The 24,322-nt window shown below is 46.5% G+C and overlaps 1 protein-coding gene across 2 annotated transcripts in view; it reads left to right on the top strand.

The window, feature by feature from the left end:
- Map3k21 (mitogen-activated protein kinase kinase kinase 21) overlaps positions 1 to 22,866 on the top strand; it is a 36,423-nt gene extending 13,557 nt beyond the window's left edge. Inside the window, exons 2-10 of one of the 2 annotated variants that reach the window (XM_005064692.4) lie at positions 659 to 839; positions 6,239 to 6,387; positions 7,702 to 7,877; positions 13,097 to 13,337; positions 15,510 to 15,632; positions 17,201 to 17,351; positions 18,311 to 18,408; positions 19,820 to 20,578; positions 22,291 to 22,866. In XM_005064692.4, the coding sequence (XP_005064749.1) occupies positions 659 to 839; positions 6,239 to 6,387; positions 7,702 to 7,877; positions 13,097 to 13,337; positions 15,510 to 15,632; positions 17,201 to 17,351; positions 18,311 to 18,408; positions 19,820 to 20,578; positions 22,291 to 22,664 (2,252 nt within the window). In that variant the 3' untranslated portion in view covers positions 22,665 to 22,866. Of the gene's footprint in view, positions 1 to 658; positions 840 to 6,238; positions 6,388 to 7,701; positions 7,878 to 13,096; positions 13,338 to 15,509; positions 15,633 to 17,200; positions 17,352 to 18,310; positions 18,409 to 19,819; positions 20,583 to 22,290 lie in introns of both variants that reach the window. The other variant, XM_021230646.2, reaches the window with a different exon arrangement.
- Positions 22,867 to 24,322: the final 1,456 nt, after the last annotated feature.

Here is a 24,322-nt window from a genome sequence, read left to right as displayed (position 1 = left end):
AGGAGCCCCCTCTGCTTCCATCTGTCTGTCTGAGTCATGCCAGGCCAAGTGGGCACCACTACAGGGTGAGTGGGAGTTCTCAACATTGGCTGTGCAGGCATCATGGACTTCTCCTATGGATGGCCTCATTCCAGGAGCAGATCGCATGGGTATCTTTCCAGGAGGAGGAGAGCCACCCTCGTGGGGGTGCTGGATCATACTGGGTGCATAATGTTCAGGGGACTGGTGGGGTGGGGACCATGGCATGTACAGGAAGAAGAGCAGAGGATGGAGTTGGAAGTAACTTTCCTTGTTGACATGCATCTGAGAGCCACGGGGAGGATATGTGCTGAAGTCACAATGCAGGCCTGGGATGCCTAATCAAGATTGTGTTTTAGATACTATTGGAAAGGGCTAGGGATGTATCTTGGTGATAGAGCACTTCCTTGTGTGCTTGAAGCTCCAGGTCCCTGGTATGGTGAACCAGAGATAGAGGGTAGTGGAAGGTAGGTGTGCACACAATCATGGTGTGTTGTATACAAGTGTCTATGGTTAAAAATAATTTTTAAATGGAAAGGATTTTGCTATTAAAATATAAAGCAAAGCAGAACAGATGACTTAGAAGAATTGGGCCAGGAGGAACCATGTGCTGAAGTCCTTCCCACCCTTTCCCCTGCAGTTTTGCTACTGGAGAAGATAGAACATGATGACATTTGCAACAAGACACTGAAGATCACAGACTTTGGGCTGGCAAGGGAGTGGCACAGGACTACCAGGATGAGCGCAGCAGGGACCTATGCCTGGATGGCTCCTGAGGTCATCAGGTCCTCCCTGTTCTCCAAGGGCAGTGACATTTGGAGGTGAGCATATACACCTTTGCTTTGTCTATCTGCAACTGGTGGCTGTTATTGTATTTGATCGTGGGGGTTGCAGGACTTTGTGATTCTGCCATGAATAGCAAAGTGCTTTTGAGTGTGTTGATCCAGATGTGTGTTGCAGAATATTTGTTTAACTATGTAAAGATGTGTTGCTGTTTTACCTTGCCTGCCTAACACACTTGATTAGTCTAATAAAAAAGCTGAACAGCTAGTAGTGAGTGAAGAGCTTTAGGCAGGACTTCCAGGTAGGGAGTGTAAGTAGGAAGAGGAATTTAGGCTTAGAAAAGAAAGAAAAAGAGACACCAAGGAAATGCTAGGGACCAGCTAGCCAGACATGAAGGAAGCAGGAAAGTAAGACATACAGAATGAGAGAAAGTTAAAAAGCACTGAGGCAAAATGCAGATGAATGGAAACAGGTTGAGTTAAGTTAAAAGAGCTAGTGGGGCAAGTTTAAACTATGATAGAGCATTCATAATAAGTCTCTGTATCTTTATTTGAGAGCTGGTTGGTGGCCCAGAGAAAATCCCAACTACAGATGTGATAACAAGAGACTGTTACTTGGCTTTCTGTCCCATGATCTGATCTCTGGGGTAATTAGGTTAAATGAGGAAAGCTTGTTTTGGTTCACAGTTTCAGGGTCTCTGTTCATGGATTCGTGGACTCATCACTTTGTCTGTGAAGAGGCAGAGCTTGGCTGGAAGCTTTGGAAGACTTTAAGCTGCTTCCTTCATGTCACCCAGGAATCAGAAAGAGGAGAAAGGGCTGAGATCCCAAAGTACCTTTCCAGGGCATGTCCCAGGGTTCACCTCTCTTGTATGAGGTCCCACTTCCGAAAGGTTCTGCTACCTCAGGCTAGGGCCAAAGCTTCAACACGTTAGCTTTAGCGGGACATTTACGATCCACCCTGTAGCCTCCACCTGGTCTATAAAGGCTCATGCTCATCTCATAATGCAAATGGATTTATCCAATCTCAAGGATTGTATAGTTCTAAGAGGACTTTGGTCCTCTGAGACTCAAGGCAAAATCTCTCTCTGTGCATTATTGTGTATGCATGTGTTTTAGTAAATGTGTGTGCTTGTGTGTTAAGTGTATGTATAAGTATATATGTTATTAAGTGTGTACATATGTGGGAAGTGTGTGTGTTATTAAGTGTCTTAGATAGGGTTACTATTGCTGTGAAGAGTCACCATGACAATGGCAACTCTTATAAAGAAAACATTTAATTGAGGTGGCAGCTTACAGTTCAGAGGTTCAGCCCATTAGCATCATTATGGGGAGCATGGTAGCTTGCAGGCAGATGTGGTGCTGGCTACATCTTTACCAAAAGACATCAGGAAGTTGACTGGCAGTCACACTGAGGGAAGCTTGAGCAAAAGAGACATCAAAGCCTACCCCCACAGTGATACACTTCCTCCAATAAGACCATATTTCCTAATAGTGCCAATACCTTTGGGGGCCATTTTCTTTGAAACCACCACATTAAGTATGTTTGTACATGTGTATATGTGTATGATTGTTTATGCATGTGTGAATGCATGTATGTTATAAAATTTGTGTTACAGTGTGTGTTCATGCATATGTGTGTTATTAAGTATGTGCATGCATGTGTGTATATATTATTAAGTGTGTGTGCCCATGCATGCCCATGTAGAGATGAGAGGTTGGAACTGAGTGTCTTCCACTATCTTATCTTTTGAAATAAGACTCATACCTGGAACTCACTGATTGGCTAGACTGGCTGGTGAGCAGAACTCTGGAATCCACCTGTCTGCTGGGATTACAGATATGTGAGACCATGCCTGACTCTCTTTTTTTGGGTGCTGGGGATCTGAACACAGGTGCTCATGCTTGAGAAACAGACACTTTACCAATGGAGCTGTCACTCCAGCCCCCAAAACAAAAACCAAAACAAACCTCTTAGCTGTGATCTCCTTGAAAAAGAAAGTTATACACTTCTGAGACACAGTGACATACCAAGCATTCTCCTCTGGAAAGAAAGGAGAAGAAAATAGCAGGGAGGGATCAGACCAAAGCAAAACTGAGCCCAGCAGCCACCCACGTATGTCCATGTCTGAAGTCTGGAGCACACGTCAGCAGAACGTGGTTTGGGCAGCCCTGATTGTTGGGTCTGTGAACTGCTGCTCATGCGGTCATCTCCTGAGCAGGCTCTGCTTTCTGCCTGTAGCTCCCTTGATGTCTCTCTCATACGGCAGAAGGTCTCCATCACAGTTTCTTCATTTTCTAGCTCCACACTTTGTCCTCTCGGGGACTGCAAGACTTCCTTACAGTCGTTCCAGTGCAAAGTCCTTGTCTTCTTAATGCCCATAATCTCTTTAATGACTAAGTCGATCTGCCACGTGGCTGTTTTGGCTACACTGCAAGTGTTTAAAATATTTCCATTGTTTTTCACTCCTGATCTGAATTGCTAAAAGCATCTGGTGATAACCATGCCACAACCCCAATGTTAGGCTGTGTTGAAATTTTCTCTGTCAGATTACTCCGTCTCCTACCTTCAAATTTCAGCCTCATCCAATGTCTTAAAATGTGGGCAAAATGTAGACATTACTGGAATGTAACTCAAGTGGTTGTAGGATGATTTCTGCTGGAGTCCTTGTGAGCACAGCCGTTACTGGCACATTTCTTTCAGCATCTTCATCTTGAATCCCAATAGAAAAAGTGACTTCTAGAACTCTAGGCTTTCTATACCTCCTTTTACAAACTTTACCAAAAATTGTAAGGCTTTTGAACCACATTGTCAGGCTTTAACATAGCAATGACTCATTTTTTCTATATTAGTCAGTTTTTCTGTGGCTGTGACAAAATTCTTAAGATAATCAACCCTTAAGAAGGGATTTTTTTGTATTTTTAATATCAGAAAGCTTTGAGAGCGTTCTTCCCATGAGCCTTTGGCTATGTTGTTTCTTGGGCCTGTAGTGAAGCAGAGCATCATGGGTAACAAAGCTGCTCATGCTCTGGCAACCAGGAAGGAGGGCGTGGGATGACACTTCCATGTATCAAGCTGTGCTTGGAGGTGCACACCATGATGTGAATTGAGATTGTTTCCCAGTGTCTTCCCCAACATAGTAGATAGGACATTCTGAAACTATGAGTGAAGGGAAATCTTTGCTCTGGTAGGGGGTTTCTTCCAGGTTTTGTCATAGTGGCAAGGAAGCTAACATATAGGCTAAGTAAGAGAATCTTTCTTTGAACCATTATGTCAAACTCCCTAAGTCCCAATCAACACTTCAATCGTTGTGTACACTGGAAATCACTCCCTCACTTCCACACATGAAGTCCTTGGGGGATATTTTTGTCAAATCAACCAGAGAGCGGCTATTCACCCCCATACCAGTCATGCCACGGCTGTATGAGTAGGCACATTTGCTTGGCAGGTTGGCCTTGCAGGTAAATTGATGGAGTTGGACAAAATTATATTGAGTGAGATAGCCCAGGCAAGAAAAATAAATGCTGTATGTTCTTCCTGCCAGTCGAATGTAGCTTCTAATCTAATTGTAGTGCTGTGGAAGTCAGGACATTAGCAGGGAGCTGTTGGGAGAGGGTGACTTCAGGGCAGGGGGTAGCAGAACTCAGGTAACAGTTGAGTAGAGGTGGGACTGGGGGTGGGAATGTTTAAGCAGGTAGGGGAAAGGAGGATAGGGAAAAGGATTAGCCGAAAGCAAATGGCATGAAAAAGCCCTGTAGAAACCCACTGTCTAGTAATCAAAGTAATATATAATTTATGAAAAAGTCTTTGGAAGGAGACACTCTACTCGTAATTGTTATGAGTTGAGGTGAAGATTCTGTAGTGTCCTGGGGACAGTGGGGAATCTTAAGAGCTTCCCTATCATGACGTAGTGAGTCAGACCCTCTGAGGGCAGAGCTGAGCATGTGTGTTTTATAAAGCAATGCGGATCTTGTCCTGGAGTTAATTATAGTCACTTTCTGCCCACATGAAAACAAGTTGTGGAAGTGTCCTTTAAGAAATTAACTGTCAGGGTTCTAGAAACTACTAACTCCCCCATAAATCAATTTTACATTCAAAATGATGTCTTAAGACTAGACCCCTTCCTATGTGTCTGCCCTCTGTTACAAGTCCTATAGTTACAAGCTGGAGCCCCGCAGTGCTCATGTGGTCTGACGCGAGATTCCGGAAGTGATTAGAGTACACCCTTCAGAGCCTCCAAACACAGCCAGGGCAGATACGCCTCTGAAATCCACCTGCACTTTCGTTTCGCACATGCAAAGATGATCCAAATTTTCATTAAAAGTTGCCAGTTAGGAGAGAAGGAGAGATGGCTGGCCGGTGACAGGAACAGATGCCTGTGACCAGCATGATGGCTCAGTGGCTCAAGGCCCTTGCTGCCAAGCCTGATGCCCTGAGTTCAGTCCCTGGGACTCAGGTGGTAGAAGGTGAGGGCTGACTCCTGCGAGTTGTCCTCTGACTTCCACTTGCAAGCTGCAGTGCTCACATGGACACATGCTAAATTACAAACGAATAAAACATGGAAACCAGCAAGAATGCCACCTGTGCAGGCACAATAGTGTGTACCTACAGTCAGCCACTCAGCAGGCTGTAGAGGAAGAGCCCTTCAGTGCAGGGTTTGAGGGTGGCCGGGGCAACACAAAAACTCACTCCACAATGCATTTCTTTTATGATTCTGTCCATCAGTGTAAAGCCTAATGAATCATCTACAGCAGTGGTTATTAACCTGTGGTTCCCTGACCCCTTTACCTCCGCATATCAGATATCCTGCATATGACATGTTTACATATGATTTATAATAGTAGCAAAATTACTGTTATGAAGTAACAATGAAATAATTTCAAGGTTGGGGGACACCACGACATGAGGAACTGTATTAAAGGGTCTCAGCATTAGGAAGGTTGATAGCCACTGATCTGGAGTGATAGAACTTTGGGGGATTAAAAAATTATGTGTATGGGTGTTTTGCCTGAGGGTATATCTGGGTACCACATGCAGTGCAGTGCCTGTGGAGGTCAGAAAGGAGCATCAGACCCCTAGGACCAGAGTTTGAGACAGCTGTGAGCTGTTGTGTTGGTGCTGGGAATTGAACTCAGGTCCTCTGGAAGAGCAGCCAGTGCTCTTTTAACTACGGAACCATCTCTCCAGACCCCTTCTGCGGAGTATTTTGAGACAGGTTGCACTGTGTAGCCTGGAACTGATCCTCTGGCCTCAGTCCCCTGAGTGCTGGGATTGCAGGTGTGCACATCATGCTCCAGCTGTTCTGGGGCAGAGCCATCTCCCACCCTGGGGAGAGCAGTGGCCTTGGTCAGCTGGAAATGCTGGTCCCAGTGGGAGTTGAGCTGGGGCTGGGGTAGGCTCTGGAGCCCAAGTCACTAATGGGAACTTTGCTTTCCAGCTATGGGGTGCTGCTCTGGGAACTGCTCACAGGCGAGGTCCCTTACCGTGGCATCGATGGACTGGCTGTGGCATACGGGGTGGCCGTCAACAAGCTCACACTGCCTATTCCATCCACCTGCCCTGAGCCATTTGCAAAGCTTATGAAAGGTATTGTTCAGCCCCGATCTCAAGGGTCTAGGGTCAAAGAAAGTTGTGTATAGGAACAGTAAGATTTTCTATGTCTGTGCTAGTTAGATGGCTCAGCACATAGAGACATTTGCCGCCAAGGCTGACAGTCTGGGTTCAATTCCCACATGATAGATGAGATCAGACTCCCATGGGTGTTCATCTGATTTCTAACTACATGTAATGACACACCTGAGCCCACACACATAAATAAATAGATAAATGTGTAAAATTTTAAAAGCAAAGGAAGTATTAATCTGGATGTGGTAGTTCATGTCGGCGATCCCCAGTATTTAAGAATCTGAGGCAGGAGAATTGCTTTGAGTTTCCAGGGCAGCCTGGTCTAATATAAGACCTGTCTCAAACAAACGAATAAACAAAAATCCAATTGCTTTTAAGTGTGCTTCTGAGAAACTTCACCTTGCTAGAGAGGTGAGTCCCAGGCATTTTCAGCTGTGCAGCCTAAAGCCACCCAGCCTCATCAGTGGTGCCTTGCCTTCCCTGTCACTGTCCCGCTGTCCGCCAGCAGACAGTGCAGCCCTGAGCTGGCTCCAAGCCCCCACTCGAAGTCCCAGACAGTGATCAAAAGCACCTCCCAGGGCTCCGCAACGTGGCTGTGCTTTGGACCTTCTGATCCCACTCTTGTCCTTAAGCTTTTGTCCTTTCTCTGTGAGCTGTCAGTTTACTTCCTCAGTTTTGATTATTTTTGGTTTGATAGGGTGTTGCTATGTGTACCAAGTTGGCCTTGAACTCACTCTGTATTCCATGCTGGATGAAAAATTATTACTTATCTCAGGATGTACTCAAACTCACTTTGTAGCCCAGGCTGGCTGCAAATTCACCATGTAACGCAGGCTGGACCTGGATTCCGCCTCAACCTCTCTAGTGCTGGAACTGCTGGCATGTGCCACAGTGACCAGTATTAAGTTATTCCTTAGTCCTTCTGCTGTCATTATATCAAATTCCAGACATTGGCTTGGGGGCTGGTGTTTTATGGCTATGCACTTTTGCTGCAGCAGCATGGAAAACAGGCATCTGTGAACCCAGTGTCAACTCACACAGGCAAAGGCAGGCTCCTTTCACCGTGTCTCTGCTCCCGTCTGTCATGGTGCTGGGGGCTGGGGACACAGAGCTCTCAGGCACTCACTGTTATGTCCTTAAGATTTCCAGGAGCCGGCACTGCAGACAGGGACTTCTGGTTTAGAGGGACAAGTGTCCAGTTGGGAACCCTACTGTCTTGGAGATCATCCTAGCTGTACTGAGAGGGGAAAGTAATGTGATTCTCATTTGTCGCAGAATGCTGGGAACAAGACCCTCATATCCGCCCTTCGTTTGCCTTAATTCTTCAGCAGCTGACTGCAATTGAAGGGGCGGTGGCGACTGAGATGCCCCAGGAGTCCTTCCATTCCATGCAGGAAGACTGGAAACTGGAGATTCAGCAAATGTTCAATGAGCTTCGAACCAAGGAGAAGGTGAGAGAGCAGAGTACGCCTATAAGCCGCGGGGACGCCACCTGGGGACAACTGTCAGCATTCTGCCATTTCTTAGACACCAGTGTTTATTGATGCTTGCTATTCTTCAGGCTAAAATAAAGAGTATTGAAAACATACAATTGGAAAGGAAAAGGCCTTTATTAGGAAATTTCCAAGTGGAAAAGAGATAAGAAATAGCACCATGAACCTATATGTTGATGAGCCTTGCCAAATGGGAGCTGGTGTGAGGTGGACTGGTGGGGGACAAACCTGGTCTCTTTGGGGTGGTGACAAAAACTGTCAAATGTCATACAGAAGGCAGATTGCAGGCATGGCTGTGGGTGATGGTACTTACTCTTTTAAAAACATCTTTGTAGCATTTGAGCAGTTTTGTGACCCCAGGTTTGTGTTGTTTGACGAATGCAAGCCTTTAATAGTTTAAATTCTTCTGTTATACATGCAGTGATGCTCATCTGTGCGTGTGCATCAATAACACAGCAAGCACAACATTTCAAGTTACTGGTCACCTTGAGGTTATAACCAGGGAGGAACTTTCCCTCCATAGGCCTCTGGGACAGATGCGAAGCAAGCACCCTGTCTACCGTCTGAAGGCTTCAGAAGTAGGATTTATGGGAGCATCCCAAGGATAGTCCCCAGACTGAGTTCAGGGACATTTTGCTTCTCGGAGGGCTTGGCTGGTTCAGCCTTTCTTCTTTGTGTTTGGGCAGAATGACCAGGATTGCCTGTCAGTACTAAGCTGAGTGCTTGGAGCTCTGGGTCAGACAGGTTGGCTGCCTCTGGGCTCAGCTGGGTGCTGCTACATGGCCTTGGTCTCCATGGAGTGTCACAGAAGGGGGTGTGAGTTGTGAGGATGGTGCCCAGCTCCTGCCTCCTGCTTAGCAAGTACCATGTAAGCAAGCAGGAGAAAGACATCACATTGGTGCTTTGTGACCCAGAGTCCTGTAGCCTCCCACTGTACCTGGCCAGGCTAGGGGAACCAGCTGGAGCCATGGAGGCCACTTCCAGAGGGTGCCTTTTGGCAAGGTCTTCTGTAGAGTTCTGGAAACATTTACACATTTCATTGGTTTAAGATGATTGGAAACTTTTGGTTATTTTTTTGGTATACTTGTCCAATTCATTTTTAAGAGTTCTGAAACGAGGTATTTAAACCCACAACTAAACTTGATTTTAAAGAATAACAGGTGATTTTGAGGGAAAACAGCCTCAGATCACACAATTAATGTTTGAGAATGACATTATTCACCATAACAATTCTTACAGGCCTTTGGTCTCATTAATAACCAGTTTTGAACCCGCAGGATGCAAGTACAGGAACTGAAAGATTCTTCTGGTATGGAGGAAAATAATAAAGTCATGCTTCCAGAGCAGACACAGCCTTTTCTATCTTCAGGATGACACTAGCACTTAGAGTTTCGTCTGTCTGTCTGTCTTTGCAGAAGTGTCTTGTTTAGTATCCTAGGCTACTCTGATTCTCACTGTGTAGTCTAGGCTGTGAACTCACACTCACTGTGCACTTTAGGCTGGTTGTGAACTCACACTTACTGTGTAGTCTAGGCTGGTTGTGAACTCACACTCACTGTGTAGTTTAGGCTGTGAACTCACACTTACTGTGTAGTTTAGGCTGGTTGTGGACTCACACTCACTGTGCAGTTTAGGTTGGTTGTGAACTCACACTCACTGTGCAGTTTAGGCTGGTTGTGGAACTGATACTATGTAGTTCAGGCTGATTGTGAGCTCACAGTCACTGTGTAGTTTAGGCTGGTTGTGAACTCACACTCACTGTGTAGTTTAGGCTGGTTGTGAAATCTCTATCTCTGCAGTTTAGGCTGTGAACTCACACTGTGTAGTTTAGGCTGGTTGTGAACTCACACTCAGTGTGTAGTCTAGGCTGGTTGTGAACTCACCGTAATCATCTTGCTATACTTCCCAAGTGCTGGGATTATAGGCACACCACCCATGTGCAGCCATTTTCTTATTATTCTTCTGGATTTTTTCCATTGGTGTCTGGTTTGTCTTTTTATTTGATTCTTACTCATTGTTCCTCCAAGCAGCCCTATGGCCTTGTGATCTGTGATTAGAAAATATGCAATAGTGTGTCTCTTTGTGCTCTGAGGTTTCCAGCCTCATCTTCCTGAGGGGTGGAAAGCCTTTGTACGTGCCCTATCTCCCTTTGCCGCTCACTGACTGAGGGAGGAGGCCTTGTGCTCAGCCCTTGGCTCTTGTCCACAGTTCTCTGTAGATGGTGAATCCTCCTCATGCTAGGCTTCTTATCACTGTCTGTCTGTGGGTCCCCTGTGTGCACCTGGCACCACAGGCCCTCGAAGAAGGCTCGTCCATTAACCATTAACCTTTTTTTGCAGGGAAATGGTTTTGCCATTACCAGAAAGTCCCTGCTGAGCCTTCAGGCAAATGCTCCTGATAGTAACCACACAGACAGAAGAAAGGCTTTTGTACCTCATGATTTCAGAGTGTTCACATGGTTTCTAGTACTCCAGAGGCCTTCGTTCCACTTCTCAAACTTCATTATGTTACTATCATCATCATCATCATCATCATAATTAGTGTGTGTGTGTGTGTGTGTGTGTGTAGGTCAGAGGTCAACCTCAGTTATTGCCTCAATCCTTCTCCACCTTGCCTTCCTGAGGCAAGGTGTCCCACTGGAACCTGCAACTCCTCTGTTCAGTCAGATTGACCTGCTAGCAGCTCCAGCATCCTCCTGTTTGTACATAAGTCTGTGCTCCCAGGCCCCGCATCTATATGTGGTTTCTGGGGATTGAACTCAGGTCCTTGTGCTTGCGTGGCAAGCATTTTACCAACTAGCCATGGCCCCAGCCCAGCCTCTCCAGTTTAAAAAATCTACTTAATAGGATGCACAGTTTGACTGCTTTCCTACCAATTATGTCCTCCCCTCCCCCAACCCCATACAAAGTCTGTTTGCTGTTGTTGTTGAAGAAGTTGTTGTGGGGATGAACACCTTTGATGGGGACTTGGAAATGAAAGTGTTCACTCAGTTTGTATGCCAAGATGCCTGAGAGATTGCTGACTCCAGTCAACAGTAGCCAGTGGGGCCATGCCAGTACCATTGAGAACCAGGAACTCCCAGAGAAGAGCGCATGATTGTGATGAGTTCAAAACCACCCTCTGTCCTCAGGTGCTCTGCAGGCAATCTCAGGTGTGGACTCACCTTAGAACTGTTTCACAGCTGAGCAGGTCACCCTCATCGGTGACACCTGCACTCAGGAAGTAGAGGCAGAAGGATCAGAAGTTTGAGACCAGACAGGGTTACACAAGACCCTATCTTTAAAAGAAAATTACAGAGTTTTCCAAATTCCACAGCATTTCTTTTTCTCTTCCAGTGACAAATGGCAGTCTATACCTGGCAGGTGCCAGTGAGGAGATACTGGCCCATCAGTACATTAGAGCCAGCTGGCACATGGTAGGACGAGCAGCTGAGAGGCTGTGAGTCGGGGCGAGCCACCTCTGTAGCTGAGTATCTGTGAATTAATTAGAGAAACAAATCAAGATCAGAGTACTCAGAACTGAATTCCAGGCCCCTTGGTGGGGATGCCACAGCCTGAGGACTCTTGCCTAGAAGGACACATCTCTCTGTCCCAGGGACTCTCGGTCTCACCTTCGTTTTGCCCTGTTGGTAGGAAAGTGCTTTACTGTGTTCATCTTTTCTTTATGATATTTGCAGATTGGCTTCCAGGACCCCTGTGTCCATCTTGAGAAAGTCCAAAGTTTATAGGTGTGAGCTGTGCAGACTCTGACTGTCTGTGGTGCCTCACAGTGTGTCTTAGTTGGATGAACCCCTTTGAGGGGTTGCTGTTTAAACTCTTGTCTGTCACATAAAGCCAGGAGGAGTGTCTGCCACTACCTCAAGGCTCTGGGAATGTCGCAGCCCTACCCAAGTATCCTCTGCAGTTCTTACTGGAGCTTGGAACAAGGTTCTGCCAAGATGGGGTGTCCAAGCAGCAAGTGTCGGACCTCGTGTGTTGATGTCTGCTGGGTGTTATAGCAACAAGAGCTGCGTAGACACAACCACCCAAGAAGAGAGATGAGAATACATTAGAGAAATGGGGAGACGGTTTAAAACTTTGCAGGATTCTTGGTTCTCCCTTAGAGGATTACGAGCTATAGTCATATATAGTATGTGACTATGAGGATTAGCCTTTAACTCAGGGTTTCTCAATCTATGGGTCTCAACACCTCAGTGGTCAAAAGACCCTTTTACAGGGGTCTACTAAGGCCATCAGGAAACATAAATATTTACATTACAATTCATCAGTCTCAAAATTATGATTATGAAGGAGCAATGAAATAATTTTGTGTCTGGGGTCAGCATAACGTGAGGAAGTGTATTAATAAAGGGTGTCCGCATTGGGAAAGCTGAGGTCCACTGCTAAGTCATTGAGTTGTTACTGTGGGTTGTATTTTGAAATGAGTCATTCATGGGCCCAGGGATGTAGCTCAGTTGGTAGAAGGCTTGCCTGACATTCATGAAACCTGGGGTTCCATGGCTGGCATCACCTCATAAACCTGAGCCTGTTAGCATGTGCCTATACTCACCGCACTCAAGAGGAGGATTAGAAGTACTAGGTCATTCATCTGTGTCAACTTGGTGAGCTCGAGGCCAGCCTGCCCTACATAGACTGGGTCTCAAAACATAAATAAGTAAATTAGGTCATTCACAGCTGTTCTTTGCCGAGGAGTGTTACTGTATGATTTATTTGTTTGTCCAGTGATTCTCAGCCTTCCTAATGCTGTGACCCTTTAACACTGTTCCTCATGTTGTGATGACCCCCAACCATAAAGTTATTTTGTTATTACTTCATAGCTGTAATTTTCTACTGTTTTGAATCATAATGTAAATGTCTGATACACAGGATAGCTGATGTGCAAACTCTGTGGGGGGTCGCGACCCATAGGTTGAGAACAGCTGTGTTAGGCGCTTACAAAGACTAGAGGTGAAGAAGATACAGCGATGATAACCTCAGGTGTGGACATCAGCAATGCCTTTCCCTGTCAGGAACCAGCAGAGACAGCACCAGCTTTGGGGATTGGCTTCCCCTAGGTTAATAATAGCCTTGGGTAACCGGCAGCTCAGGTCATCTTGGCTGCAGTGAGCTTGCAGTGAAGGGCTCCCGGAGCAGAACAGGAAGCCCCGTGTTCATCTCCTTTGGGACCTGACTTTGCAGGAGCTGCGGTCCCGGGAGGAGGAGCTGAGTCGAGCCGCCCTGCAGCAGAAATCCCAGGAATTGCTGCTCAGACGCCGGGAGCAGCAGCTGGCAGAGCGCGAGATAGATGTGCTGGAGCGGGAGCTGAATGTCCTCATCTTCCAGCTGAGCCAGGAGGCACCACACGTGAAGAAGAGAAAGGGGAGGTTCAGGAGAGGCCGGCTGAGGCTCAAAGATGGCCACCGCATCAGCCTGCCTTCAGGTTTGTGCCGTCAGACGTGGGGAAGGTTTAGGAGGTTAAAATTTGAAAATGTGAATGAATGATTTTATGAATAAATGAGTGAATGTGCGGATGATCTCCAACCGTGGTCCTGACACACTGATGGAGGGAGTTTCATGGCTGAAATCTGAAACTGAAGTTGGGCCCTATCTGAATTTTTGTCTCTCATCATAGAGTGTTAGTGATGGGCATATGGGGTGGTTAGTATCAGTTGCCAATGTGACAGCGTCTAGACCCACCTAAGAGACAAGTCACTGGGCAAGGGCAAGTCTGTGAAGAAATTTTTATATTAACTGGGAAGACACCTAAATGTGGGTGACTCTATCGCCTGGGCTGGGGCCCCAGACTGAATAAAGAGAAGGCAGCTGAAAATCAGAATTCATAGGCCCTCTTTTGTCATTTTTTTTGTCACAAATGCTGTGTCCTGGGTATACTGCCGTAGTCCATACTCACGATTTCCTAAACCTGGGGCAGGGAAACAGCTAACAGAACTTGGATGGCAATGGTCCAACATTAGAAGAAAGTATGAAGTCTTTGCAGCTGACCCCCACTCTTCAGTGACGGAGAGGTGAAACAACATCCCTCATTCCTATGGGCAGCCGTTGTTCAGCTGTTAACGTGAATTTATTCAAGGCAGAAAATTGACTATTTTTTTGCCAGATTCTCAGAAATTCTTGCATTGTAGTATTTTTAATTTTCCTTCCTGAAAATAAAGAAAACTTTTAAGCTACATATTTACTTGCTTTCCGGCACCTTATATAGGATTTCAGTCAAAAACCTAAACATCTATGGGTGTAAAGACTTCAAATCACTGAGGAAGGATTTAGCATGCAAGAGCTCCTTCTGAACACAAGGAGGCGCCAAATGTTGTAATTCTGGTACAGGATTGGCATCGGCTGGTGTTTGGAGGCTTTGCCGTTACTGTGTGTTTGTGTGTGTGTACACAGACCCCCATGCATATACACATACTTACTTGTGCAATACCCAGAACAGGGCATCTTCAGTGATGAAACAATAGCAATAACTTCTGTCTTGTTTCCCCAAGAGAGGCTTTTGCTCCTGGCATTTTCAACTGGCAGAAAGTTCTTTGCAGTATTGGCTCCCGTACTGTTGTAATGGCCTGAGATTTAGGAAGACTCATTGAGGGGTGTGGCTTGCCCTTCTGGGGGTTAACATATCAAAGTTCTTCCATGTTTGCACTGTCAAACCCCACACTGCACTTGGTGAAAATGCTTAGTATGGCTAGTATTTTCTCCAGAATTTGTGTTAGAAAGCTTGGTAGGAGCAGAGGCTTTGACTCAGTGATGGGTTGAAACCCCTCTGCCTTGTTCTCATTTTGAAGTTGTATTTTGAACATATGTAAAGTCAGAGAGGTTCCAGGCTTCAGGGGTTGGTATATCTCTGAAGCAGGGAATTTAAGTCAGAGAAACCAATGAAGACCAGCCGTTCTGTTCACGCGCGTGTGTGTAAGAGTGGGAGGGTGGACACACAGGAGGGCAGAGGTGAGCTTTTAAACTTTCAAAGCCCTCCTCTAGTGAAGTGACAAGGCCATACTTCCCAAACCTATCCAAATGGTCCTATCAACTGAGGGACCAGGTATTCAAATACTAGGGCTTTGGGGACATTTCTCATCCAAATCACAACACACAACATATCCTGTCATGGTGTAATCGTGTGTCTTATGGAAGAGACACTCACACCCTGGGCTCTAGATTGAGTCAACTTGGCTTGGGTACTTATTCTACCACTTTCTTGCTGTTCCCTGGGCCTAAAGCATCAACAGAAACAAATCCACAGCGCATGAAGTTTCTGTAGTAAAATGTCCTGACAGAGGTAGCATTGGTACTCACATTAGCAGATGGCCACCCATCATTGCAGGGAACTCAAGGCCAGAACTGGAACCAGCTGGCCATCTCCACAGTCAAGAACAGAGAGAAATGAGCACACGCCTCCTGTGCCTAACAGAATGAAGTGTCATTACCTGTTGGCTTGAGTCTTTGAGAAGAGGCACAGGGCCACGCTGAGAAACGGGCTTGGAAATTATCCAATATGCCTGAAAGAGTTGCTATCTGATGGCGGTGGTGTTTGTGAGTGTGCAAAAGACAGTGAGGAAAATAATTCAGACCTCTGAAAAGTCGGTTCTTTCTTTCTCAGATTTCCAGCACAAGATCACAGTGCAGGCCTCCCCAACCCTGGACAAGCGCCGGAGCTCGGACAGCCGGCTCTGCAGCCCTCCCAGCAGCCCCTTGATGCTCCCCCGCCTCCGAGCTATTCAGTGTGAGTGTTTGCCTGCAGTGCAGCGGCTTTCCTCTTCAGGGTTATCCCTGCTGTGTGGGTGACTGAGTGGGCATGCTCTTACAGGGGGCGTAAGTGAGTGGGAGTCGGCGAACCGAGCACTGAAAACCTTGGGGCCTAGTGTGGGGGTACACTCCTGGAATCCCAGCACTTGGGAGATGGAAGGAGGAAAAGCAAGGAAGCCTAGGGTATCTAATGAGTTCAAGGCCAGCCTGGGCTGCAGGAGACTTTGTCTGAAGGGAAGGAAAAATGGAACAAAAAGAAGGTTGTCTTAGCTCTTAGGCCAGTTTCTCTTGCTCTCGACTGTGAATGTGACATTGTGTCAATGCAGTGGGGACCTACAGCCAGGAGTCCAGGTCATCTCAAAGACACTGCCCCATCAGACAGCATCCTTGTCCTCTGCTTAATGACTGGGGATGTTGCTTAGTGGCAGAACACTTGCTTAGAGACACAGGACCCAGGAAAGCAACAAATTAAGGAACCTGAGCATGCCTCAAGCACTTCAGACAATGTAAAAAGATCATTTTCCTGTTTATAAAAGTCGTGTTTCTAGAAAGCAAATATCTGTCTTCATGGACTTCCCTGCATGTACACATGTGGCTAAAAACTTTTGTTTTACATTTATGGTTGACCAGGCTGGCCTTGAACTCACAGAGATCCATCTGCCTCTGCTTCCTTCTTACTGGGATTAGAGACATGCACTACCATGCCCAGTGCTAGTCACACAGTTTTAAATAGGAATGTATGATTTGTAATAAAAAAGCCTCTCTGTATGTTACAATGTGTGCCCACATGTGTATCCAAGTGCCTGCACATGTGTGCCACGGAGTGTATGTAGAGACGGGAGGACAGTCATGGATGTATATGTAGAGATGGGAGGACAGCCACAGATGTGTATGTAGAGACGGGAGGACAGTCATGGATGTGTATGTAGAGACGGAAGGACAGTCATGGATGTGTATGTAGAGACGGGAGGACAGCCATGGAGTGTGTGTAGAGACGGGAAGATAGCCACGGATGTGTATGTAGAGACGGGAGGACAGCCATGGATGTGTATGTAGAGATGGGAGGACAGTCATGGATGTGTATGTAGAGACGGAAGGACAGTCATGGATGTGTATGTAGAGACGGGAGGACAGCCATGGAGTGTGTGTAGAGACGGGAAGATAGCCACGGATGTGTATGTAGAGACGGGAGGACAGCCATGGATGTGTATGTAGAGATGGGAGGACAGTCATGGATGTGTATGTAGAGACGGGAGGACAGTCATGGATGTGTATGTAGAGACGGGAGGACAGTCATGGATGAGGGTGCTCACCTGTGCCGCCTTTGAGACAGGCTCCCGCTGGTGACCTTCTGGGGATTCCCCATCTCTAAACTTTCAGGTCATCCCCCTTTTATAGTCTTCTTGCCACTTTTTATTTTTTATGAATACAAAAAGCGGTTTTTTCAAGCTGGAGGAATGAGTTGTTCTCACCATTCTGCTAGGCACCTGACTGGATTCTTGAACTTTTTAGTAAAATCAATATGTAACAGTGGTTCTCCATTAGTGACTTCAGAGGAGAGCAATAAAACCTGGGGACGGAATGTGGTCTTCCGACAAGAAGACTTTGAAGATGTGAAAAGGAATTTCAAGAAAAAAGGCTGTACGTGGGGACCAAGCTCCATTCAAGCGAAAGAAAGACCGGAGGGCCGAGAGCGGTATGTGTATGCAGAGGGTGCATGGCTCGCACTGGGGTTGTGCTGGCGGTGCTACTAGGCCTGCCTCTTGGGAAGCCATTAGATTGATGCAGAGACATCTGGATAGTAACTTAGTGCTTTGCAGTGTGTGAACTGACTTATGCAATGGTTATTAGTTTAGTAAATAATCTGACATCTTTATATATCATTTCATAATTTGTGAGTGGGGGGGGGGGGAGACAGGGGCGGGACTGGAGAGATTGCTCAAACCTGAAGAAGACCCGAGTTTGATTCCCAGCACCAACTTGATGGGTCATAACCACCCTTAACTCCAGTCCCAGGGGATCCAGCACCTTCTTCTGTTCACTGTGGGAACCAAAGGTGCATGTGATTTGCATGCGTACGTTTGGGCAAAGTACTCAAACATATAAGCAAATAAATGAATCTAAAATATATTTTAAAGATTATATTTGTACTTTGTTAGTTCTTCAGAATTCAAAAGCACAAAGGTACTCTTTTTGCATCTCTAAAAACATTTGTTCTGGGCTATCTGGCAAGCTAAAGAACCCGCGTTCATCTCCCCACTCATGTAAAAGATGGCAGGTGTGGCAGCTGCCTATAATCTTAGACCCACAAGAGGAAGAGACTACAGATCTCTAGGGCAAACAGGCTTCCTCTGCAAGCTAGCCAGAATGGGTGAGAGACCCTGCCTCTAGATAATAAATCCAGAGAGCAACTGAGGAAGACATAGAACATCAACTTCTGCCCTGCATATGCAGGTGCACACAGTTGCAGCAGTACAAACATAAACACCCATATGTGCACCACACACAAGCAACCTTGTGCATGCATATACAAATATACATGTGTGTGCACACACACACATCACACATACGTGCCAAAACAGATATTGCTACAAGATATTGTATTTGAGTGTCCTGCAGTTCCATTATGTGAACACAGATGTCTTTTTCTCATAGGGTCAGGCCTCTCTCAGATGGCAACAGCCCTTGGTCGTCTCTTTTAATAAAAAGTCAGAAAACCATGCCGTTGGCTTCGTTGTTTGTGGACCAGCCAGGTAACCATGTCTCAGGAATCTGGGGTGTTCTTAGCTCTGGGGGGCCCTTGAATCATCTCACGTGGCCCTTAGGGTCATTGAAGGGTGACAGCATGTCCTTTGGAGCTTCACTTAAGTACAGAGGTTATTTTGGATCTAGATTTCATGGCACTAAGGAAATGGAATCCACATGTTGGGGGAGATGGAGTTCATAGCTCTGCATCTTACCAGAAAAGCCAATATCCCACTTAACCATATAGACCAGCTGAGTTTAGTATGGGAGTTGGCTTGATTAATGATGAGCTGGGGCTATATTCAGTATAGACTGAGTTCAAGAGGTAAAACCATTGAAAACCTTCAAGGCTGGTTGGTAGTAAAAAGAGCTGGTCTTTTATACCCACATGTTTATGACAACTTTTTCATACTGTGAGGAAATCAAAATGTTTCAGCAAAACTGGAAGTGTGTGCCTTGAGTGTATGCTGGGTGCTGTGTTCACCAGCGCTTTTTAACAAGCAAGGGATTTAGTTAGCGGAGGAAAAGGGGCTGCGTGAGCAGAGGTGCTTATGGGAAATGCGGGCTTGTACAGGGAGAAGTCAGCGTCCTGCTGACTGTCCTGAAGAGAATGGCCGTCTTCATGAGAGTGGGCTTACGTTTTAGAGAGCACCTCTCTGGCAAACAAGGCAGTTCTGTTGTGTCTTACCTTGGAGCCTGACACGTGTTGCTTCCTGCACACATGAGTGCTTCACCCTTCTCCTTAGCCAGCATGCTTGGTGACTTCATGGCTCTCCAACCTCTTTGGAGTTTCACTTCCTTGTACCTCTATTGCACTAGCCCCTGCTTTGGGACAAGTCTGTCACAATGCAGCCTTCTGGCTCCACCGCTGGGCTTTTAATTCTGTGCCAGATCGAGCAAGAATTTGGGTATCTGCGGTCTGCTAGTTGCCACTGTTTGGGTGCTTTGCTTGAGAACCCTTGAAGTGCTGTGTAGCAGTCTAGTGTGCAAAGTGAGCAGTGGACAAGGGCTGTGCACTTTGGCGAAGCAATGAATTGTACACTGTGTATATTGTGTGAATTGTATGTGTGTGTTTATGTCTTCATTATTCTGTCTTCACCCTAATTTCTGTCATCAGTGCTGATGAGAAACACTTTCCCAAAGGACAGAAAGCATCAGTGACTTCCATACAGCCTGTGGGTGGCTGCATCCCAGGGCTCTGAACTATTCTCACCAGAGCTCTCCCACTGAAAGACCTCTGCATGCTTTGGTTTAGTGTGGTGGTGGTGTGTACTGATGTCGTATGCTTCTGTCATGTGTCTTGATGTTCCTGTTTCTATCTTGATGTTTCATGGATTTTAGAGTGTTTTTGTACACGGTTTGAATGGCAGTGTTTGCTGTGTATAATTCTGCAATGTTTACATTTGTACCTTTGTTTAGGATCTTGTGAAGAGCTGAAACTTGTCCCTGACGGATTAGAACATAGAAAACCAAAGCAAATGAAGTTCCCTGGCCAGGCCTATGTTGGTCTACCTCTTTGCAAAGACAGCCAGAGAGAGCACCCAGGAGAGGCTGAGAGTCGCGAGGAGGGACCCTCTAAAGGCTCCCCAATGAACAGTGTTGGTGCCCCCACGCTGAGGAAGAAAACAGAGTCTGCGTTGTGTGAGTGTGGGGAGATGCTAGCATCACTGGCGTTGGGACTGGATGTCAGGAAACTCCGTGGAGCCCAGGCCCCCCAGAAACCATCACCCAAGGAGGAAAAGAAGAGAGAGGACTCTCTTCAGTGGGTCTCCAGGTGCCAAGCAAGTACCAGCCCACATCTCAGACAGCCATCTACAGGCAGGGTACCTAGTGATGATCCTTCTCTCCTGCCGCCAAGTGCCACGAGCCTTTTCTCAAAGTCTTCTCTCTCCACGAAGTGCTTGCTGCCTGCTTCTGAGGAGGATCCTTCTTTGGGGAACACGCAGATCTCTTGTGGTCCCATGATGCTCACCCCAGCCTCCTGTTCTGCCACCCCAGAAAGCAGCTGTGAACTCATCCCTGGACCAAGACTTAAGAATGACTATGGTGTGCTGAGAAGCATGTCACCTGCCCTCCTGGAGCAGACAGGGGAAAACCCACCAGCCTGTGCCCCTGTAGGAGGCAAGGAATGCCATCATGCATGGATGGAATCCAAAGAAACTCCTTTCCAGCCTCAAAGTAGGTGGTAGCAGTAGGGTTCAGATGGCATTGCAGGGCATAGAGGAGCATGGATTGGGCAGAGTTTCCTTTTTCTAGGATTTCAATGAATAATATTGTTCACATGGATCGTGAGTGTTATCCTTCATTGTCATAATTTCAATATCACTAAGATTTAGATTCTGAGAAGAGGCTTGATTGGGATAGCGATTTCAGATTATAAGATCATGTAAGTGCAAATCATGTGATAAATGATGCATCAAACTCTGGGGACAAAGATGGATCCTAAGTCCAAACCCCAGCGTGTAGACCATGGTCCCAAACCACAGCCGTCTAGCCCTAGCCCTACTACTCACTCTAGCATTAAACACTTAACTCTAACCTAAATATTTAACCCTAACCCTAAACACGTGACCATAGCTACCAACAATCATCCTAAACACCAATCTTTAACTTTAAACACTAACCATAATTCTAATCCTAGCCACTAAACCCTGTCTCTAATCCCGAGCTCCAAACCCTAATCCTAACCCTTGAACCCTAATGCTAACCAAAAGCTATCTTCAGCCTCTCTGAGATACTCCTTGGTCACATGCTGTGGTGGTGTTGGGACTAAAGTCCTTGTCCTCTCTGTGTAATTGGAGTTGGTATATAGCAAGGCTGCAGCAGGAGTGGCTTAACCACTAGACCCTATTTCCCCATTGTGCTGAAGGTGGAAGTTCAAGACAAAGGCATGGGCAGGGCTGGGTCTTCCTTAGGCCTCTCCCCTGGGCTTGCTCACACCCTCTCCCAGTGTCCTGATGTGGTGGTGCTTCTGGGTGTGTTTGTCTGAATCCTATAAGGCCCACAGTCAGATTTGGGCCTGCCCAAGTGAATTTATTTTGACTTAACCACCTGTGAGGACCCCCAATCTCTAGGGTTGGGGAGATGGCTCAGTGAATAAAATGCTTGTTATACATGCATTACAGCCCTGAATTCAATCCCAGAATCCACATTAAAAGGCTAGGTGTGATGGAGCAGACCTGTTAATCCCAACATTGATGGGGAAAACAGGCAGATGCCTGGGACTTGCTGATCAACCAGTGTAGCCAAGTCAGTGAATCCCAGGTTAGTGAGAGATCCTGTCTCTGAAAAAATAGGTGGATATGTCTGGGGCTGACCTCGTGTGTGTGTGTGTGTGTGTGTGTGTGTGTGTGTGTGTGTGTGTGTGTGTGTGTGTGGTGTGGTATGGGACATATGCACAGGTCATGGTGATGTCACAGATAACTGTGTAGAGGTTTGTGCTCAGGTTTGCTGTCTGTGGCCTTGGGCACATCATGTTTGTCTACTAATACTTTACATCACCTCTCCTGTGGTTAGGAGTGTGGTAGAAATAAAGTGAACAGGTACTGCTGTGATTAGTTACATTAATGCCATACAAGTATTCTCTGAAGCTATTACTGTGGAAAGCTATTTGAACCGGGCATGGTGACTCATGTGTGACATCCTAGCTACAGGAAGGCTGGGTGAAATGGCTGGAGGAATTTCATAGGGTAAAATACTCTTTCTGTTCTAATGGCATATTTTCACTAAGGAAAGCATACCCCAGTGGCTGTGAGAGGTTTGTAATTATAGTGTTGGAACTCTAGGCAACCCCATCATCTAGTTGAATAATCATCATCTTTCCCTGCATTCATTTCTTCAGAGTCTGTCTTCTCATTGCACACTGTCTGTCTGTCTTTCTTCACCCTCAGGTGCCCCTGAAGACTCTGGGCTACCACACTCTGCCTCACCTGGTCCTCACAATGAGCTGGCAAGCCAGGACTTTCCTGTGCAACCCCAAAGTGTTCTGACCAATCGTCCGGCATGCCCTGTCCCACCACAAAGCCCACACACTGCTTCCCTGAGGACAACACCCCCCCATACCTGGACCTGTGACATGGAACATGCAGTGCCAGCCCTCGCCTGTCTCCTCGGTGCCCAGGAGAGAAGCAGGTTCCAGGCACCTTCTTTGTTGGATGCCAGTGTGGAAGGTCAGAGCAAGGACTGCACCACGCCCTTGTGTAGAGTGAAGAGCGTGGCGTGCCAGCCATCCATCTATGCCCTGGAGAAAGACTTTCTGACCTGAGGGCCTTGGCTCTCCCAGCATTCACATTTGAGGCGGACACACGGAGGCACCGTGTGCCTTTGTGCTGTGTTTCCAGCTGTGACCCAGGACACTAGTGGTGGATGCCGACTCTGAGGTGTGCCAGTGGCTGCTGTTGGCTGTCCGTGTCATGCCCACTGGATGTTAGTTACCCAGCGACTTGAAATATACAGAAGTTCAGCCAGCTGAGGCAGGATCAGTTCTCATGTATGTTCTGCCCGTGAGCATAAGGCAAAACTGCAATGACCAACTCTCTCTGCTTCCTTCCTTCATCCTTTTGCTGGTCCTTTTGGCTTGTTGTTTGTTTTTGTACAGCAAAAAGCTAAGAAATAGCTGTTCATGTCTTGGCAATAATAATGTGATGTTAGGAAGTGAAGATATTTATTTATAGAGTGGAAAAAGGGTCCTATTGATTGGAGTTAATTCAGAGTCCTGTTGAAAATACCCAGAGAAAGCAGTCACCTTGTATGTGGGAGTACGTCCAGTTGACTCCTGTTTTACTGAATGTAACTTACGAAAGTTTTATTGAGGCCTGGAGAGATGGCTCAACAGTTAAGCACGCATATAGATCCTTTGGAGGACCCATGTTCCGTCCCTGGCACCCATGTCTCATGGCTCACAACTGCCTGTGACTTCAGTTCCAGGACACCCAGTGCCCTCTCCCGACTTCCACTGACTGCACTCACCTGCACATGCCACCACACAGACAAGATACACGCATGCACATTATTAAAAGTCAAAACATTTTTTAAAATTTTATCGACTATATTGCTATTTTTGTGTCTCGAGACCAGAATACCCAAGAATGACCTAAAAGGAGGAATCGTTTGTTTTGCTCATGGCTTCAGAGGATTCAGTCCAACCTTGAGGAGGACCTGGTCGGGTGGCTCACATCATGGTGGACAGGAAGCAGAGAAAGGGGACTATGGGAAGAGACTAGGGCAAGATACAGCCAAGGGCACACCCTCATTGAATTTTGTTCCTCTCAAAATAGCACCTCTACTTGGGGACCAAGTGTGAGCGCATGGTGGATGTTTCAGAGTCAGACCTTAGCAGTAATAACCAAGTGTCATCTGAGATCAGGCACTCATATTTGGCCACCATCACATTTTGTGCCCGCACAAGGCTGCTCTGTAGGTTTCCCTGCAGAAATGCCTCTTTCTTCACTAGTAGAGGTGGGAAATTTCTTCAAGCTCTAATAGAGTCTTTAAAAATTAAAATACCCATGGGTAATTTAATGACTAGCTGTGTTTGAAGAGCCTGTGTGCTGAGGACATACATGTTGTGTGATCTTAGTTTTCTTTGAGTCTGCAGTTTTCCCAGCACTAACAACGCTGCCAGTACAGGAGACGGCAGGACTGGGGTGGGGTGGGGGTCCGCTCTGAGCCGTTTCCTATTTCATTTAACTTTGAGTAAACTCAGGCCTCTGTGGAGGGTGAGCAGGCATGGCAGAAGACTCGGACAACTTCTGGAAGCACATATAAAATGTGTCTCTGGATAGCAGGTGGGGTTGGAATAACTACGGATTACTTTCATAATTCATAGATAGAGTGCTGCATTGTTGAGATGGGATGTCTGGCTCTTCAGGAGCTTGGTGAGTTCACCTGGGTCTTGTGACTACTGTGGTCCCCTTCTGTCAC

The sequence above is a fragment of the Mesocricetus auratus genome, unplaced genomic scaffold (assembly GCF_017639785.1).
Source record: "Mesocricetus auratus isolate SY011 unplaced genomic scaffold, BCM_Maur_2.0 Super-Scaffold_100013, whole genome shotgun sequence".
Classification (NCBI taxonomy): Eukaryota; Metazoa; Chordata; class Mammalia; order Rodentia; family Cricetidae; genus Mesocricetus; species Mesocricetus auratus.
Note: the sequence above shows the minus strand (reverse complement) of the source record. Positions and strands in the feature narration are given on the sequence as shown.